Below are 17977 nucleotides of genomic sequence, written 5' to 3' on the forward strand. Positions count from 1 at the left end.
TCAGACTCAACTTTTTAATTAGCGTTTTTCTTTGCACAGCAGGACTTTAGAAGGGATCCAAAAACCTACCCCAAACTAGAATCTCTTGCCTCCAGCCTCTACCAGACCCACGCACGTACAGCTGGGGACAGCATCACCCCATACATTTCACACGCTGGGATCTAGGTACTTGCTAAAGCAGCCACTACTGGATAGCGATAGGGTTATTAGAAAGCCCTTTCTTACACTGACTCCCGAGGAGAAACCCCGCCCCTCCTCACCTGGCAGCTTTCCCACCTCACCTCGGTTGGCAGAGACCGAGTGAAGCATAGGGCGTGTCAGTACTCAAAGCTTTAGCCGACTCAGCAACCCCTGTCCCTTCACACCTCCCACTGAGACGCAAGCAGGGGCGTGGGGTGTAACCCACTGTCTTGGCCTTGCTGCAACCAAAGCTGGTAATTCAAAAATAGTAACAGTAGTTGGGTTGCATCTCATTTGCACAGAATCAATTTAATTAAGCGCAGAGGCAATCTCTTTAGATCCTGAAGTCTTTCTCAACGTCCCCCTACTTACTCCCCTTTCTATTACCCTCCCTGGGATTGTTTCTTTAGCCCTCCCCCTTCTCTGGAATTGTAGCCCTAGTTGTCCCAAGAGAGACTGTGGGTCTCAGTAGGAGCAGAGCAGGAAGAAAGGCGGAGTCGACGGGGGCAGCGGCCACGAGGGTTGGGCTTCGGGCTGCATCCTCCGCCCTGGAGCAGCCTCCGCAGGTCCCGGCGGAAACGCAGGCCCAAAAAGGCATAAAGCACCGGATTGAGGCTGCAACGGACCAGGGTCAAGCCGCCGGTGACCAGCAAAGCTAGATCCTTGCGCTTGCTGGAGGAGCAGCTCCGCTCGCGGGCTGCCAGTAGATCGGCTGTATCCAGCAGCAGGGCAAGGCTGTAGGGCAACTGCAGCACCACGAAGGCCACCACCAAAGCCACCACGACGCGCAGTGCACGCCGCCGCTCTGGCCCCCTGGCGGCCAGAAGCGTGCGGCCCAGGAGCGCATAACAGGCTGCCATGACGCCCAGAGGGAGCGCGAAGCCGAGGACCACCTGCGCCACTGCGCTTGCCCCTTTCACAGTCTGCGTGAGGCTTTCGGGAAAAATGAGCCGACAGCGTCGTTGGCCTTCACGTGGCCCGTCCCGGCTGAAAAGGAGCGCAGGTAGAGCCAGAAACAGCGACAACAGCCACACGAAGACTGAAACCAAGTGCGCTCGGCTAGGCGTTGAGGGCCGCTGCCCGGCTGGGAGAGCTCGTGCGATGGCCACATAGCGGTCGGCGCTGATACAGGCTAGGAAGAGGAAGCCAGCGTGGAAAGAGGCCGAGTAGAGGCCTGAGATGGCACGGCAGGTGGTACTTCCTAGATTCCAGCCCTGAAGAGCCCCTGCTGCAGCAAAAGGCAAAGTCAGGGCCAATAAAAGGTCAGCCAGGGCCAACTGGAGCAGGTGAACGGAGGTGGGAGATCGGGTAGTTCGTCTGGCTGCCAGATGGGTGGCCAAGACTAGGCCATTGCCAGCCAGACCCAGTACAGCCACCATCAGGGAGACACTGGGTTGGAAGGCCCGACTGAAAGCCTGGACATCAGCCTTGTAACAGAGCTCTGGCAGCGGCCCAACCGAATAGGCCTCCTCATCGTACCCGGAGTAAAGTCCCCAGGAGACCTGGTGGCATCAAAATGAGAAGAGGGACCGTGTAAGACATTCCCACACCCTTCCATCTCACATAGGTGCCTCATTCAAAGCCTCAATACCAGATGACTCTCTCTCTCTCTCTCTCTCTCTCTCTCTCTCTCTCTCTCTCTCTCCAGATTCTTGCTAGTGTGCCCTGAACAGGCAGTTAAGCTTCGCTTGCAGTCTCTCTAACTCTGCTTCCAGCTTCCTGGATGACCTTGAGCAGCCACCGGCTTTTTCTGGACGCCACTTCCTAAATGTGTTTTACCCGGTGTAGAAAAGCCCCGTTCAGCCCACCTGGCAAGCTAGCAGTGAGCACTGTTGAAACCGTGCAAGATAATAGACAACAGAAACATCTAACTCGCCCTAGAGCAAGCATTTGTATTATTAATAAATCTCAGCGCTTCTGTTCGCTTTGCAGTGCCCTCTCCTGGAAAGTAAGTCAGATGCAGGGCTTTGCTTCAGCCCTGGACCCTAGACTTCAAGCTTAGGCTAAAGGGGCTTCTGTTTCCTTTCCCTTCTCTCCTCCCCACCCTACTGTTAGAGCACAGATGTATTGAAAACATTCACACCAAAGGGGTCTTAGGTAGGATTTGTAGGCTCCTCACAGGTGCTAGATGACAGAGGCCTGCTGTCAGGCAGGGAACCCCATCCCTTTCCCCTTCCCCACCCTCTCTGCAACCCTTCTCCCCCTCCCTGCCCCGACTCCCACCTGCTCTGTGGGCTTGGTCCCCATCTCTGGCTACAAGGGTTTCTGAGGTACAGCCACAGAGGCTAAAGTTAAATAACTAGCGGGGGCAGGAAGGAAGGGGTGGGGAGGAGGGCCAAGGAGGAGGGTTCACGTTTCCATCCCACCTTGCCCGATTTCTATCTAGTCAAAGGAAAAGGAATGCTTGCATGGTCTTGCACAAGTTTTGTTTTCCTCTGAGCCTTCGCTGTGTAAAGTACAGTAAGATGAAAGCACGGAGTTGACAGTTACAAAGGTGTCCAGCACTGAGCCAGGAGCACGATTCACCTTCAGAAAACATTTTTATTTTTATTTATTTTATTTATTTTTTTTTTAGATTTTAAATTTGCCCTTCATTCCATCTCTAGGTGTCCTTCTTCAAAGCTTTTTCCTTTTCATGAAAATGCTAGGCTCACCTCGCCTCCTCTGACTTCTCTTTTTTACCACCCTGTAGCCCCAGTCCTTGTCAGCCTTGGGTTAATTGGGGGTATTTCCCAACGGCAGGTTGTCTACCCCGCCCTTTCGTAATAGGGCTGAGGCATGCGCTTGCGCGGGGTCCAGGAAAAAACGTGCGTGCCAGGAGAAAGGCTGGGGGAAGGGGGCAGAGAGAGGGAGGGAGAGGGAGGGAGAGAAGGAGAGAGAGAGAGAGAGAGAGAGAGAGAGAGAGAGAGAGAGAGAGAGAGAGAGAGAGAGAGAGATTGGGGGTAGGAGAGAGGGAAGGGTGGATAAGGACGGAAAAAAGCTTTGGTCAGCCGTGAACCCAGGAGAAAAGCTGGGGGCCTGAGCCAGAACGGGAGCCCTAGCGGCGCAACAAGGCTGACACCCAGCGTTGGTCAGCTCCGCATGATGAGTCTCCGGCTCTTCAGCATCCTGCTCGCCACGGTGGTCTCTGGAGCTTGGGGCTGGGGCTACTGTGAGTGCTGGTCTCAGAGGCAGGTGGGATTTGGTGCAGGAATCTGGAGCTTGTAGGGCGAGTCCTACACCGCATTGCGGCTGGGTGGTCGCCGGTCCTTCCCTGTACGCGCCAGCTCGCTCCCGTCTTTTTCCTACCTCTCCCCAGCGCTCCGCAATGCAGCTTTGAGGCTGCTGAGCGCGCACCACTGCTGTCTGGTGCTGATCTCTGATCTGAGGAACCAGTCAGCCCAGGGGATTTGGAGCTGTTAATCCAAGCGGGAGCCGGTGCCTAGGTTTGAGGTTAAGGTTGGCTCTAAGTGTGGTACTGGTGACCCAGGCTAGAGTTGAGGCTTTTCCCTAAGGGGCTGGGGCTAGAATTGGGAGCTGACCCAGGAACTAGGTAGGGTTTGTGGTTGAGGCTGGGTTTTATGGCTCGAATTCAAATAGGAGTTATTGACCCTGACTAAGGCCAAGGATGACGCTAAGAGTGGGATTGGGGGTGGGAAGAAGCGGGGAGGGGTAGATTGGGAGTAAAGTCTGATTTGGGGATTGGTGCATGTTTCAGTGACAGGGGTGCTGATGATCGGAAGTGATGGTAAAGCTGGGGTTAATTTCATGTTCTGAGACCCATTTAGGTTTTAAATACGCTGAAGTTTGGGGACTATATTTAAGGGGGTACTGAGCCAGGGCAGGCACTGGGCTAGCAAGAATCTGGCTTTACACCTATAGATGGAGGCATAGCGTTACCCTAAGAGGGGAAGGTAAGCTCCCGCGGAAGCCCAGGTTGAGTGCACAGCTTTGAGGTAGGGCTGAGTCAGCCACAGGGGGGCAGTGAAGAGGTGCTTTAACTACTAAGTGGGCACAGCCTTTGGAAGAGGGGGGTCACACTAACAAGCTCATTTCCTCGCCCCACCCCCCACTCCAGACGGTTGCAATGAGGAGCTGGTGGGGCCTCTGTATGCACGGTCTCTGGGCGCTTCTTCCTACTATGGACTCTTTACCACAGCCCGCTTTGCCCGGCTACATGGTGAGCTTACCCAACCAAGGAGGGGAGGAGGACTCCAGAGAGCTGAGAGAGGGTAGTGGGTGGTAAAAGCCCTTGCCCCTTCTGTAGGCATCAGTGGATGGTCGCCCCGGATTGGGGACCCGAATCCCTGGCTGCAGATCGACTTAATGAAGAAGCATCGGATCCGGGCTGTGGCCACACAGGGAGCTTTTAATTCTTGGGATTGGGTCACACGTTACATGCTGCTCTACGGGGACCGTGTGGACAGCTGGACACCATTCTACCAAAAAGGGCACAATGCGGTACTCTCAGTGCCCAGGCACACATACTTGGGGAGCCTTCCCCAGCTCTGGGCCCTGGGCTGGGCACTAGCCTGAAGGGAAGGGGAGGGGAGGGGACTCTACTCTTGGAATTTAGTCAGCTCGGACTGTTTTTCCACCAATCATAAGGATTAACGTACTTTAGGGTAAAACCTAGGAGAGAGCTTCCTGAGTTCAGTGACATTAGACTTTCACTTTGAAGAGATAATTGGATAGTCTAGACCAGGAAAACTAGTCCTGTGTGTAATCATGGAGACATGGGGATGGAGTAAACGCCTGTTTCTGCCCCAGTCAAGGTTGGGGGCATTGCTGCCAGAGAAGCTAAGGGTGGGGACATGGTTACTACTGTTCCAAATCCCCACAGACCTTCTTCGGGAATGTCAATGACTCGGCAGTGGTCCGCCATGACCTTCACTACCACTTTACGGCTCGCTACATCCGCATCGTGCCACTGGCCTGGAACCCACGCGGCAAGATTGGCCTGAGGCTGGGCATCTATGGTTGTCCCTACAGTAAGGCTGTGGAGGCCAGGGGGTGGAGGTGAGGATCCTGAGAGGGACCATCTTCCTGGTCCCCTGCCCACCCACGGTCCTTTACACAGCATCCAGCATCCTGTATTTTGACGGCGACGATGCCATCTCATACCGCTTCCAGCGAGGCGCCAGCCAAAGTCTTTGGGACGTGTTCGCTTTTAGTTTCAAGACAGAGGAGAAGGATGGGCTGTTGCTGCACACCGAGGGCTCCCAGGGGGATTATGTGACGCTTGAACTGCAAGGGGCGCACCTGCTGCTGCACATGAGCCTGGGTGAGCTTCAGAACCCCACAGGGGGTGCCCTGACTCAGGTTGCTCTTTCCCATTAACTGTCTGAACCGAAACTATCCTTTCGTAGCGCTTGGGGCTAGCAAAGCAGGGGGCGTGGAGTCAGGAGAACTGGCTTCGGTTTAGCAACCATGTGGTAACCTTGAACATGGCATCATAAACACATGCAGACACACAAAATGCTTTTTTCTATCTCATTTGTCTTTCATAACACTCGTGTAATGAGATGCAAGCAGCGGCCTCCTCTCCGCTCCAGGCTTTGACTGGGTCCTGGGTAGCCTCTACTCTGTGTTGAGAGTTGCTGCTGGCATGGGAGCTAGGGCCTGCTAGAGTCCTCACCCTGTCCCGCATTGCCCTCAGGCAGCAGTCCCATCCAGCCAAGACCTGGTCACACCACGGTGAGCCTTGGTGGCGTTCTTAACGACCTAAGCTGGCACTATGTGCGGGTGGATCGATATGGCCGAGATGCAAATTTCACCCTGGATGGTTACGCCCATCACTTTGTGCTCAACGGCGACTTTGAAAGGCTGAATCTTGAAAATGAGGTGACCAAGGGCGGGGCACCATTTTGGGGATGTGACAAAGGATAAATGTGTGTGGGGAGGGATCCACTCCCTATCCTACCACACGTGCCAGAGAGTCAGTTCTTATTGTCATTGTTCTGGTCCTCACTGGAGATCTCCTAAGATGGGTCTAGAAATTCAGATTTGGGGTACGGGGGGGGGGGAGTAGAAAATTGTTCCCTAGTCTCCTCCCACAATTCTGTACGGTTGATAAAGACCATGTCTCCATCTTCATTTTAAGTGTCTAAGACAGACAATTTGACCTGCTGAAGGCCTACAGCCAACTAGTGCTGATGTTTAAGGCTTAAACCTGAACGCAAGCTTTATTAGCACTCGTCCTGGGGAAATGTGTTCCAAGACTTTCTGAAGCCAGGCCTAGTGCCTGTCGGAGGAAAGGGTACTTACTGCGCATGCGCACAGCAAAGGCAGGTGTTCCCCTAAGCCCATGGAAATGTCTCTTCATCTGCTTCCTACAGATATTCATCGGGGGTCTAGTGGGCGCAGCCCGTAAGAACCTGGCCTACCGCCATAACTTCCGTGGCTGCATAGAAAACGTGATCTACAACCGGATCAACATTGCAGAAATGGCAGTGATGCGCCATTCGCGGATCACCTTTGAGGCCAGTGGGCAGGGAGATCTGGGAGGACAGGGACACTAAAGCCACTTGGAAAGCCAAGAAGCAGAGAGGAAAGAGGTCTTGTTGGGAATGAGACTCACTCTGAAGGCCAGATTCTCAGATGGGGGGGGGGGGGGAGTACCACGAACTCAGAGACCTAAGTACCGTTCACCCCGTTGTTAAGCTGTGAATGGGTCCAGTTCATAGACCTCGAGGAAAATGAGGTGCAGAGGCTGAGAACAGTTTACTAGGAGCATGTGACTCCGAAGTGACAGGGTAGTCACTGAACTGTCTGTCACTCGAAGTCTTTTGATAAGCTTTCCTCTTTGGTCGACTCAGAAACTTGTGTGTATGCTCCACAGCCTTTGGGCTAAATTAGGCTTGTGCTATATGATACTGCTCTTAGCACTCTGAGAGGGATTTTTTTTTTTTTTTTTTTTTTTTTTTTTTTTTTTTTTTGCTTTTGCTTTTGCTTTATGGACATTGGGATTAGCAACAAAAAGCAAACACGGGGTGGGGGGGTCGGAGGTCTGAAAGCAGGCTTGTTTGAGTCTCTTCCACAAACATGGGCATATTTGCACAGGGAATGGAAGGACCACAGTTGGAATTCTTAGGGAGTGAGAATATTGATGGCGAGTCCTGATGCATCCATCCATTCTTTTTTTTTTTTTTTAGGGTAATGTGGCTTTCCGTTGCTTGGATCCCGTTCCACACCCCATCAACTTCGGAGGCCCTCACAACTTCGTCCAAGTGCCTGGCTTTCCACGCCGAGGACGCTTAGCCGTCTCTTTTCGTTTCCGCACCTGGGACCTCACAGGGCTGCTCCTTTTCTCCCACTTGGGGGACGGGCTGGGTCATGTGGAGCTGATGCTTAGCGAAGGGCAAGTGAATGTATCCATCGCGCAGACTGGCCGCAAGAAGCTTCAGTTTGCTGCTGGTGAGGGGCCCAAGGGGAGGCAGAAGCAGGCTGGAAAAGGGGGGGGGATCTGGAAGGAACAGGTGTGTTCCGCTTCTGGGGGTCCTGAAGATGCTTGCCAGTTATAACCAGCTTTGCACACTATATCAATGTCTAGGGCTGCGGATAGTGAAGGGAGCCGACAGAGGTGCCACTACGAAGGGAGTGAAGTGTAATAATGGGGTATATTAGACTGCTGTTGGGATTACAGAGTGAGGCTGCTGCTTCCCCACTCGAGTCCATCTTTTCTCTGGTGGCTTGTGATAATTTACGCCCATAATCCCAACATCTGAGAGGACAGGACAGGAAAACCACAAGTTTGAGGCCAGTCAGGACTACATAGTGAGTTCTAGGCCAGGCTGGAATACAGTGAGACCTTGTCTCAAAAGCACAGCAAGGGGCTGTGCTGTGCAAGAACAGTACCATTAGCTACTAAACTGCTCTCCACGCCCCCTGTGATTCCATGAGGATCCAGCGCCTCCTTCTGGCTTCCCAGGGTACTGCACTCATGCACACAGTTCCAAAAAAAAAATTTTTTTTTTTTTAAAAAGACGGGTGGGGATGGGGGGGAAAAACAAACCAATCTTCTCATATTCTGGTTACTGGCTCTACCCACTTAGCCCATCCTCCTTTCTCATTCAGGGTACCGCCTGAATGATGGCTTCTGGCACGAGGTGAACTTTGTGGCACAGGAAAACCATGCAGTCATCAGTATTGATGATGTGGAAGGGGCAGAGGTCAGGGTTTCATACCCACTGCTGATCCGCACAGGGACTTCATACTTCTTTGGTGGTAAGTGAGGAGCAACTTTGTCCTGTCTCTGGGTGGGAAGGTCCTATTTCACTTCTGATGGGGCCACATAGAGAGTATTGGAGAGACCAATCCTCCTTTCACCTCTGGGACCTTGGGCTGTAGGTCCTTGCCATTATTTGCACTTTGATTCTTGCATCTTTTTACTTATGTATGGCTCTTTCTTGGCATTTCCCCAGTGGGGGCGGGGCATCTGGGAGCTCTCCTGGGAAGGACCTTACAGGTGTGGTTGCTCCAGGTTGTCCCAAACCAGCCAGTCGATGGGGCTGCCACTCCAACCAGACAGCATTCCATGGCTGCATGGAGCTGCTCAAGGTGGACGGTCAACTGGTCAACCTCACTCTGGTAGAGTTTCGGAAGCTCGGTTATTTTGCTGAGGTCCTCTTTGACACATGTGGCATCACAGACAGGTATCTAGAAGTGACCCCTAGTTGCCTAGCAAGTGACCTCACTTCCATTTTTCTTTTTAAAGTAATCTCCCTTCTCCTGATGTCCATGCCCCCACCTACACACACACACACACACACAGTCTTCCTTCACCTCTTTCCTATTTCTTTCTGTAAAGTTGCAGGTACCCAGGATTGAAAGAAAATTTCTATTCAGTCCTAAGGTTTTTGTTTGGCAGGGTCTGTGTACTTTCCTTTCTTTTGGCACGAAGAGGACCGCACTTGATCCCTGTAGACTACCTAGTGTCCGTGTCTGGGGTTGTACGTAGTCAGTTAGGTGGGAAGTGAGCCGGGGTCCTGGTCCTTTGGGAAGCTAGTCCCAAGCTTCCTTCCCTTGGTGCTTGACCCCTTCCACAGATGCAGCCCTAACATGTGTGAGCATGACGGACGATGCTACCAGTCTTGGGATGACTTCATCTGCTACTGCGAACTTACCGGCTACAAGGGAGTTACCTGCCACGAACGTAAGCCAAATGGTATAGGGAGTGAGGGGAAGGTTGTTGGGGATCAGGAAGCTTTCTAGAGGTGGTAGGGATGGCCATTCTTCTAGCCTTCTAGCTTCACAATTGTCTTGCCGCCCCCACTAGCATTGTACAAGGAGTCCTGTGAGGCCTATCGGCTCAGTGGGAAATATTCTGGAAACTACACCATTGATCCTGATGGCAGTGGACCCCTGAAGCCGTTTGTGGTGTATTGTGACATCCGAGGTAAGTGACTTTTGATGGGCGAGGGAGAGGGTTGACTAGGCAACATATGAGATGTGGGGGTCAGAGAAGCTGTAGGAGGGGTCAAGAGCAAACCATAGTGGGGGGTAAAGGATGGTGTGGAAAAGGGACATCTAAAAATGTGTAGTGTAGCCTTACAGCTAACTTCCCATTTCTGGTCATTCCAGCAGCCTCATCTCCATCCTCTGGTGTGGAGGGCCCAAGGCTGGACTGAAGGGAAGTGCTTAGCCACTTTTATAGGCTCTAGCTAGGTTGGTAAGGAGGGAGACAGAATGTTCATGTCCAGCCAAAGCTCTGTCCCTTCTCTTTCAGAGAACCGAGCGTGGACAGTTGTGCGGCATGACAGGCTGTGGACCACTCGAGTGACTGGTTCCAGCATGGACCGGCCCTTTCTGGGGGCCATCCAATACTGGAATGCCTCCTGGGAGGAAGTCAGCGCTCTGGCCAATGCTTCCCAACACTGTGAGCAGTGGATCGAGTTTTCCTGCTACAATTCCCGGCTGCTCAACACTGCAGGTTGATGCTGGTGACAGGGAGAAGAGTCTTGGGTGGGGGTAAAGTCAGGGCTGCTTGAACCCAGGTATGAGGAACTCAGAGGCTGATGAAGAGGCAGGGACTGGAAGCTGCTTGGTGTCTTCCCCAGGAGGCTACCCCTACAGCTTTTGGATTGGCCGCAATGAGGAACAGCATTTCTACTGGGGAGGCTCCCAGCCTGGGATCCAGCGCTGTGCCTGTGGGCTGGACCAGAGCTGTGTGGACCCTGCACTGCACTGCAATTGTGATGCCGACCAGCCACAGTGGTGAGGACAGGAGGGCCGGCTTTTGGAGACTTGCAGGGGCAGCTGAGAGGCACGGTAGAGTCACCGAATCCTATATTCCCACAGGAGAACAGACAAGGGGCTCCTGACCTTTGTAGACCATCTGCCTGTCACTCAGGTAGTGGTAGGTGATACAAACCGCTCAAATTCTGAAGCTCAGTTCTTCCTGAGGCCTCTGCGCTGCTATGGTGACCGTGAGTGGCAGACTCCTTTGGTGTGCCTGTCCAGTACTGTTTCCCTGCTCCACTGGGAATCTCTAAGCCACGTGGCCAGATGCTCCTGCTGTGACCTGTTCCCTGCTTTCCTTGTACCTCTGCACCTTATTCACCCACATCTTAATCTCTCTTCAAAGAGTCTCCCAAGCTCTCCCTGCTCTACCCTCCCTTCCTCCTGCCCACTGAGGCTCCTTGCTCCTCCACCCCCCAGCTCCCTTGACAAGGCCTTCCTCACCCTGTTTTTGCAGGCAATTCCTGGAACACCATCTCCTTCCACACTGGAGCTGCACTGCGTTTCCCTCCGATCCGAGCCAACCACAGCCTCGATGTCTCATTCTACTTCAGGACCTCGGCTCCCTCGGGTGTCTTCCTAGAGAACATGGGGGGTCCTTTCTGCCGGTGGCGCCGACCTTACGTGAGAGTGGAGCTCAACAGTAAGTGGGCAGGGCTAGGAGGAATGTGGGTAGAGATGGCTGAGGGGGCTACGTTAGGGAGCAGGGCGCTCACCCTTCTGAGAGGTGGCAGGGAGAAGATTGGAGATCACTCTGGTCCTAGACTTATTGTCTTGGTGTCTGGCTGTGTGGCCAGAGACCCTTGGACACATGCTCCGCCCCTGTGGGCCCTTTACCCCTTTACTTGTGAAAAAGGAGCTAGGTTCTTGAGGTCTCAACCATCTCTAATTAGCTGTGCTTCTAGCCTGGGCATTTAAACTGGCAAATTGATTGCAAGGAATCTGTAACACAGGGGAACAGATTGACATATTGTGGTTTTAAGCCTTTTGTAGATTTTGTCTTAGGCTGTGAACAAAGTGGAGGGCCATAGGGGGACCCCCATCAGGTGAGGAGATTGTATTGGGCAAGAATACTGTGAGGGATCTGGGGGATCCGAGTCCCCCTTTACCCCCTTAACTACTGTCATGCTGTGCAGCATCCCGGGATGTGGTCTTTGCCTTTGATATTGGCAATGGGGATGAGAACCTGACAGTGCACTCGGATGACTTTGAGTTTAACGATGATGAGTGGCATTTGGTCCGAGCTGAAATCAACGTGAAGCAGGCCCGGCTGCGAGTGGATCACCGGCCCTGGGTGCTAAGGCCCATGCCCCTGCAGACCTACATCTGGCTGGTGTATGACCAACCCCTCTATGTGGGTAAGCAGGAACCCAGGAGGAGGGAGAAAGCCTCCATGACATTCCCACACTCTCATGGGCCATTTTTCCAGGAAGCCCATGTTCTAATCCTCTATGCCCATGTGAGCCAAGGGGCCATGTATCTCCTTCGCTCCCTCATATCCTAGTCCATCCTCCTAGCCCCTCCTGGGCTCCCTTCTCGCTCACAATACTGAGTCCTGTCTCTGGCTCTATAGTCATTTTAGGGGAGCTCTTGGGATGTTCTACCTTTGACCTACACCCCCAGCCTCAGCCTCTCTACTTACTCCTGACCAGGATCTGCAGAGCTTAAGAGGCGCCCTTTTGTGGGCTGCTTGAGGGCCATGCGTTTGAATGGAGTGACTCTGAACTTGGAGGGCCGTGCCAATGCCTCTGAGGGCACCTTCCCCAACTGCACCGGCCACTGCACCCACCCCCGGTTCCCCTGTTTCCACGGAGGACGCTGTGTGGAGCGATACAGCTACTACACATGTGACTGTGACCTCACAGCTTTTGATGGGCCATACTGCAATCACGGTCAGTGCTGCTAGTTACTAGGGACGGGACGGGCGTGGGGAGGTGGGGGTGACAAGGAGCCTTAGGGCATAATGGGAGTTTAGAGGGGAGATTACAAGTCAGCAGTCACGGAAAACTAGAATTGTCAGTAGACTTCTGAGTTCGTAAACGGGGCAATCAGGCCACCAGAATATGCTGGGTAACTCCAAAGTCATAATGAAAAACAGAGGGACAGTAGAGCTAGCTGACACAAGAGCCCCAACATTAGTCAAATAACTCCCTTTTTCCCACTGTTGTCAAGGTCACACAGACTATATGCTCCCAGACCCCATGCACATCTACTTTGTGTACACGCAGATGTATGTGCATGTATGTATGGAGGTGCATGCACGTGTGTACGAAGGTCAGGGGTCAACCTCAGGTGTTGTTTCTCAGGTGCATCCACCTTGTGTTTTCAGACAGGTCTCTCACTGGGACCTGGAACTCAGTAATTATGTAGGCTAGCTGGACAGTGAGCCACAGAGATCCTCTTGCCTTGGCCTCCCCAGCGTGGGATTCCAACTGTGTGCCATCACAACTAACCTGTGTGTGGGTGCTAAGGATTGAATTCGTGGCCTCACACTGGTACAGCAAGCACTTTATCAGCTGAACAAGTGTCCTAGCTCTGGTAGTGACTTTGGCTTCACAATACATTTCTCCCCTGGCCATTTCCTGTCTGACTATCACTGAATTCCTAAAACACATCTACAAGCTGACTCTGGGTTGGGGATGAAGCTTGAAATTCAACATATCCAGACTCTATTTTCTTAAGGCTGGCCCAAGTAGGTTACTGTGGGTGGAGTCTGGTAATTTAGGGAGACACAGGAAGTAGGAATAACAACACATAATTGGATGGAGTCAGGGTATCTTAATTCTCATCTCGGCCATCCACATACACCACATTCTTGGGGGAAGTTACGACCCATCTTTAGGGTTCAGTGTCCTCACCTGTAAATGCAGGGATAAGACCAGACGACCTTTCAAGTTTCTTATACCATTATTATTATTACTTAGTGCTAGATGAGTTGGTGTGGGCCTGTAATGCGAGCACTTTTCAGGCTGGCTGTAAATTTGAGCTACAAAGACAGTGTCCCCAAAATTGAAGTGGGGAAAAAGAGCAAATAGTGGCAGATACAGATGTGTGCGTGGGTCGGTGACATAAAAACCCTTTGAACTTGTGACTGAGAAGTTATCTCTGCTTCAGATATTGGTGGATTCTTTGAGACCGGCACATGGATGCGCTATAACCTCCAGTCAGCACTGCGCTCTGCAGCCCGGGAGTTCTCACACATGCTGAGCCGGCCAGTGCCGGGCTATGAGCCTGGCTATGTTCCAGGCTACGACACTCCTGGTTACGTGCCTGGATACCACGGCCCTGGGTACCGACTGCCCGAGTACCCGAGGCCCGGCCGGCCAGTGCCCGGGTATAGGGGGCCTGTCTACAATGTTACTGGAGAGGAGGTCTCCTTCAGCTTCAGCACCAACTCTGCTCCTGCCGTCCTGCTCTATGTCAGCTCCTTTGTACGTGACTACATGGCTGTGCTCATCAAGGAAGACGGTAAGTGCTCCTCGGCTCTCTCCCTGCAGGTGCCCAGGCTCCCACAGAGATTGACTAATGCAAAGATCCAGTCCTTTAGACGATGAGGGACTGTGGAAGCCGAGACAAGAGCCCATGTCCCTCCTCCCACCCCACAGGGACCCTACAGCTTCGGTATCAGTTGGGCACCAGTCCCTATGTGTACCAGCTAACCACCCGGCCAGTGACTGATGGTCAGCCCCATAGTGTCAACATCACCCGGGTCTACCGAAACCTCTTTATCCAGGTACAGGTGGAAGGGATGGGCCAGTTAAGTCATAGCCTCACCACCCTGGCTATGGCACCAAGAAAACGTCTAATGATTACATATCTGAAACACAGCTCAGTATACGAGGGATTTTCACATGTATCACCTCTCATGACCCTCACATCAGCTCTGTGAAGTAGGTGTGGCTAGAAATTACACTGAGGCCGGGCAGTGGTGGTGCATGCCTTTAATCCCAGCACTCGGGAGGCAGAGGCAGGCGGATTTCTGAGTTCGAGGCCAGCCTGGTCTACAGAGTGAGTTCTAGGACAGCCAGGGCTACACAGAGAAACCCTGTCTCGAAAACAAACAAACAAACAAACAAGAAATTACTTTGAGCTTCACTTTACAAACCAGTAAACAGGCTGGTAAGCAGAAGGTAAAGTGTCTTCCGCAGTCAGTCTCGTAGGGGATGCTGACGTAGCTTAGTCGACACAGGGCTTGTCTACTAGGCATGAAGCCCTGGGTCCCATCCCCAGCACTGCACAGACATGTCATCTCAGTATGTGGGAGGCTGGGGCAGGAGGAACAGAAGTTTAAGATCATCCTTGACTACATGGCAAGTCTGAGGCCAGCCTGAGCTACATGAAACCCTGTATGAAAAGGGGGTGCTGGTGAGATACTCAGTGGGGAGAGCCTGATGACAGAGTTTTATCCCTCGATCACATTGGAAAAGGGGAGAAATGACAGTCACGTTGTTACCTGAACTCCAGACAAACTGTGGCACTCCCCATAAGAAATAAAGTGTAGTTGGGTACAGTAGCTCAAGCCTTTAATCCTAAGCCTTGGGAGGCAGAGGGAGACATGGACCTCTGACTCTGAGGCCAGCCTGGTCTACACTGAATTCCACGACAGCCAGGGCTATGTAGAGAGACCCTGCCCTCCCCCAACCCCACCCCCACCCCCACCAAATCAAACCAGAAATGAAAGTCAACCTACCAGCAAACTGCAAAGCCAAGGGTCAAAACCAGATTGAGTCAGGTGTCAAATCCTAGCTCTGGGCCCAGGGGTTTGTTCGTTTTTGAGCAAGGCTAGTTTGGGCAGAGTGAATCCCTTCCTTGGTCTTGGCTGTGTCCATCCAGGGTTTTCCTCCCTCCCTCCCTCACTTCTACCCTAGGTGGACTACTTCCCGCTGACAGAACAGAAGTTCTCTCTCCTGGTGGACAGCCAGCTGGACTCACCCAAGGCCTTGTATCTAGGGCGTGTGATGGGTAAGCTGCTTGTGAGGATGGATCTGGGGAGAGGAGCAAGCAGAGAGTGGGGAAGCAGAAAGAGCAGCGAGGGTAGTGGGAGGGGAATGGAAGAGGGGCAAGGCTTCTCTGGGTGAACCCTGATACCTCTTTCTTGGCCGCCTCTCCCTCAGAGACAGGAGTCATTGACCCAGAGATTCAGCGGTACAACACCCCAGGTTTCTCAGGCTGCCTGTCTGGTGTCCGGTTCAACAATGTGGCTCCTCTCAAGACCCATTTCCGAACCCCTCGGCCCATGACTGCTGAGCTGGCGGAGGCCATGCGGGTTCAAGGAGAACTGTCAGAATCTAACTGTGGAGCTATGCCACGCCTTGTCTCTGAGGTGCCACCAGAACTTGATCCCTGGTACCTGCCTCCAGGTGAATCCCTAGACACAAGTGAAGATGGGGGTGGGGTGGGGTAACAGTGATGGGAAATGGCTCTGAATACAGAGGCAGCGGCTCTTAATCAGCCTTTCCTCCTCTTTAGATTTCCCATACTACCATGACGACGGATGGATTGCCATACTCTTAGGTTGTAAGTAGCACCGACCATGAACCCGACTTCCTAAGACCACCTCGCTAGCATCCTCCCTGGCTCCTGTCCTCAGAAGTGGGGTGGGGGGAGGCATTAGCTGTGAGATGGCAAGAAGGCGGCAGGGACAGGTTATGCTGACATCAGTATTTAGCTGGGGGAGGACTAGGCAGCTATAAATTTTTAATTGAGATGAAATATTAAAATGCAGCCCCAGTTACAGGATGAGGAAAAATAGAAATGTAGTAACATCTAGAGAAATAAGAAATTGGAGAAGCCATCAGAGATAGGGAAAGGGTAAAGTGGACAGTGGATAAGCCAAGAACTCAGACATTCTAGACAGAGCCATGCCTGACACAGTTATGTTTGCTATACCCGGGTGAACATGATGCTTTGGCCGAGCGTGTATGTGTGTACCCCGAAGGCCTTCCCTAAGCTGTTCTTTTTCTTCCATTCAGTTTTGGTGGCCTTCCTGCTGCTGGGGCTTGTGGGAATGCTGGTGCTGTTCTATCTGCAAAATCATCGATACAAGGGCTCCTACCACACCAACGAGCCCAAGGCCACCCACGATTCCCATCCTGGCGGCAAAGCTCCCCTCCCTCCCTCAGGCCCTGCCCAGGCCCCTGCCCCTACTCCAGCTCCCACACAGCTTCCAACCCCAGCCCCAGCCCCAGCCCCAGCCCCAGCCTCTGGCCCAGGCCCCAGAGACCAGAACCTCCCCCAGATCTTGGAGGAGTCCAGGTCTGAATGAGTCACAAGGGCTTCAGGGACCAAGGCCAACTCCTCTAAGTCCCCTCAGCTCCTGCCTTCCCCCTCCCTTGCCAGGGACATTTGGCTCTTCTAAGCAGGCTCTGTTCACCAGGAGGATTCCCCTCTTGCCAAGTTTGGTGCGCAGAGCTACAGATGGGACCAAAGGGAGTGGCCGAGCCTCACTGCCTAAACCAATGCCCTGCTCATCCCTCTACCCCCCCCCCCACCCGCCCCCAGCTCCAGACTGTTTGCCTGCCCTACAGGAGAAAGCCCATGATGCTGAGACAGGCCTTTCCTGCCATCTCTGTCCCAGCTGCTGGCAAGGATTAACAACGAAGGGCAGGGGAGATGAACTGCCTCCCTTCCTGTGTACACTATCAGCAGGGACAGATGTGGGGGATCGAGAGGCTGCTAAAACACACCCTGGAGCCTCCCCTCCTCCTCCTGCCCTGCTGACCGGCTGTCTTCCATCTGCTTCCTCTCAGCTGGGGCTGAGGGAAGAACTTCACCACCCCCACCCCCACCTCACTCAACCCTTTTTGTTCTTACAGAGACAAGAGGCCTGCCTCAGTTTAGCACTTTAGTACCTCCACTGCTTCACTTGCTTCAGCCAAAGCCATAAAAAGCCTGCCTGAGTAGAAAAGATAATGCAGATGCCCTGCCTAGCCAGCCCTCTACTCTTCCACCCCTTTTCAAAATATGCAATAGCCTTGGTGCCTGTGCGCAGGCCTGGCCCTCTCCAATGCATGAGGAGCCCTCCCCCCTCTGCTCAGAAATGCTGCTGCGTTTACCCAGGAGGTCATATTCTTTATATATATTTCTTGTTGCAGAGTCTCTCTCCAGAGAACTATATATTACTCTAATTTTTTAATTATCTGTTTATATATAAAAGAACTCAGTGGGCTGTCCTGTGCTATGCCCAGTTTGTAGCGAGCTCCTTCTGTGTTTGATGTCTCATGAGTCCTGCCAGCCACTCACCCACGTGCTGGGCCTCCACTCTAGTGCAGGGCAGAGCCTGCTGTGCCCTCAACTGAGCAGGTTCAATAAAGCAGCGTGGCAGAGCCCCGTCTGTGCGTGGTAGCTGACATCCTGGCCAAGGAACTAATGAAGTCTTAAGGGAACTATTCTGAGAGCTTGGAAATTTCTAGTCCTCAAAACCTATGCGTATAAGCCAGGCAGTGGTGGCACACAACTTTAACCCCAGCATTCAGTAGGCAAAAGGCAGGCAGATCTCTGAGTTCAAGGCCAGCCTGGTCTACAGAGCTGACTTCCAGGGCAGCCAGGGCTACACAGTTCTCCAAAAACTAAAAGCTAT

General features: G+C 52.9%; 2 protein-coding genes across 5 annotated transcripts; one reads left to right on the top strand and one right to left on the bottom strand.

Moving 5' to 3' along the window:
- Window position 1: 1 nt before the first annotated feature.
- Window positions 2–2447, bottom strand: Ccr10 (chemokine (C-C motif) receptor 10). The gene is made up of 2 exons (NM_007721.4): window positions 2404–2447; window positions 2–1682 (listed from the first exon to the last, which is right to left on the bottom strand). The coding sequence occupies exons 1-2, from the start codon at window positions 2425–2427 to the stop codon at window positions 618–620; spliced, it is 1089 nt and encodes a 362-aa protein (NP_031747.2). The 5' UTR covers window positions 2428–2447; the 3' UTR covers window positions 2–617.
- Window positions 1621–17728, top strand: Cntnap1 (contactin associated protein-like 1). 4 transcript variants are annotated; one of them, XM_030246150.1, is made up of 25 exons: window positions 1621–1713; window positions 1829–3331; window positions 4238–4339; window positions 4427–4620; window positions 5003–5150; window positions 5240–5443; window positions 5819–6003; window positions 6498–6641; window positions 7314–7575; window positions 8236–8385; window positions 8642–8813; window positions 9207–9313; window positions 9437–9556; window positions 9887–10090; window positions 10218–10374; window positions 10459–10586; window positions 10856–11041; window positions 11535–11756; window positions 12051–12290; window positions 13513–13866; window positions 14004–14131; window positions 15267–15360; window positions 15513–15758; window positions 15868–15915; window positions 16371–17724. In XM_030246150.1, the coding sequence occupies exons 2-25, from the start codon at window positions 3262–3264 to the stop codon at window positions 16661–16663; spliced, it is 4158 nt and encodes a 1385-aa protein (XP_030102010.1). In that variant the 5' UTR covers window positions 1621–1713; window positions 1829–3261; the 3' UTR covers window positions 16664–17724. The 4 variants fall into 4 exon arrangements, 3 of the variants coding, with proteins under 3 accessions (XP_030102010.1, NP_058062.2, XP_006533792.1); NM_016782.2 differs by lacking the exon at window positions 1621–1713 and having other exon boundaries at window positions 3121–3331; XM_006533729.4 differs by lacking the exons at window positions 1621–1713; window positions 1829–3331 and adding an exon at window positions 3361–3618 and having other exon boundaries at window positions 16371–17728.
- The last annotated feature ends 249 nt before the right edge of the window (window positions 17729–17977 follow it).

Source organism: Mus musculus, chromosome 11 (assembly GCF_000001635.26).
Source record: "Mus musculus strain C57BL/6J chromosome 11, GRCm38.p6 C57BL/6J".
Lineage (NCBI taxonomy): Eukaryota > Metazoa > Chordata > Mammalia > Rodentia > Muridae > Mus > Mus musculus.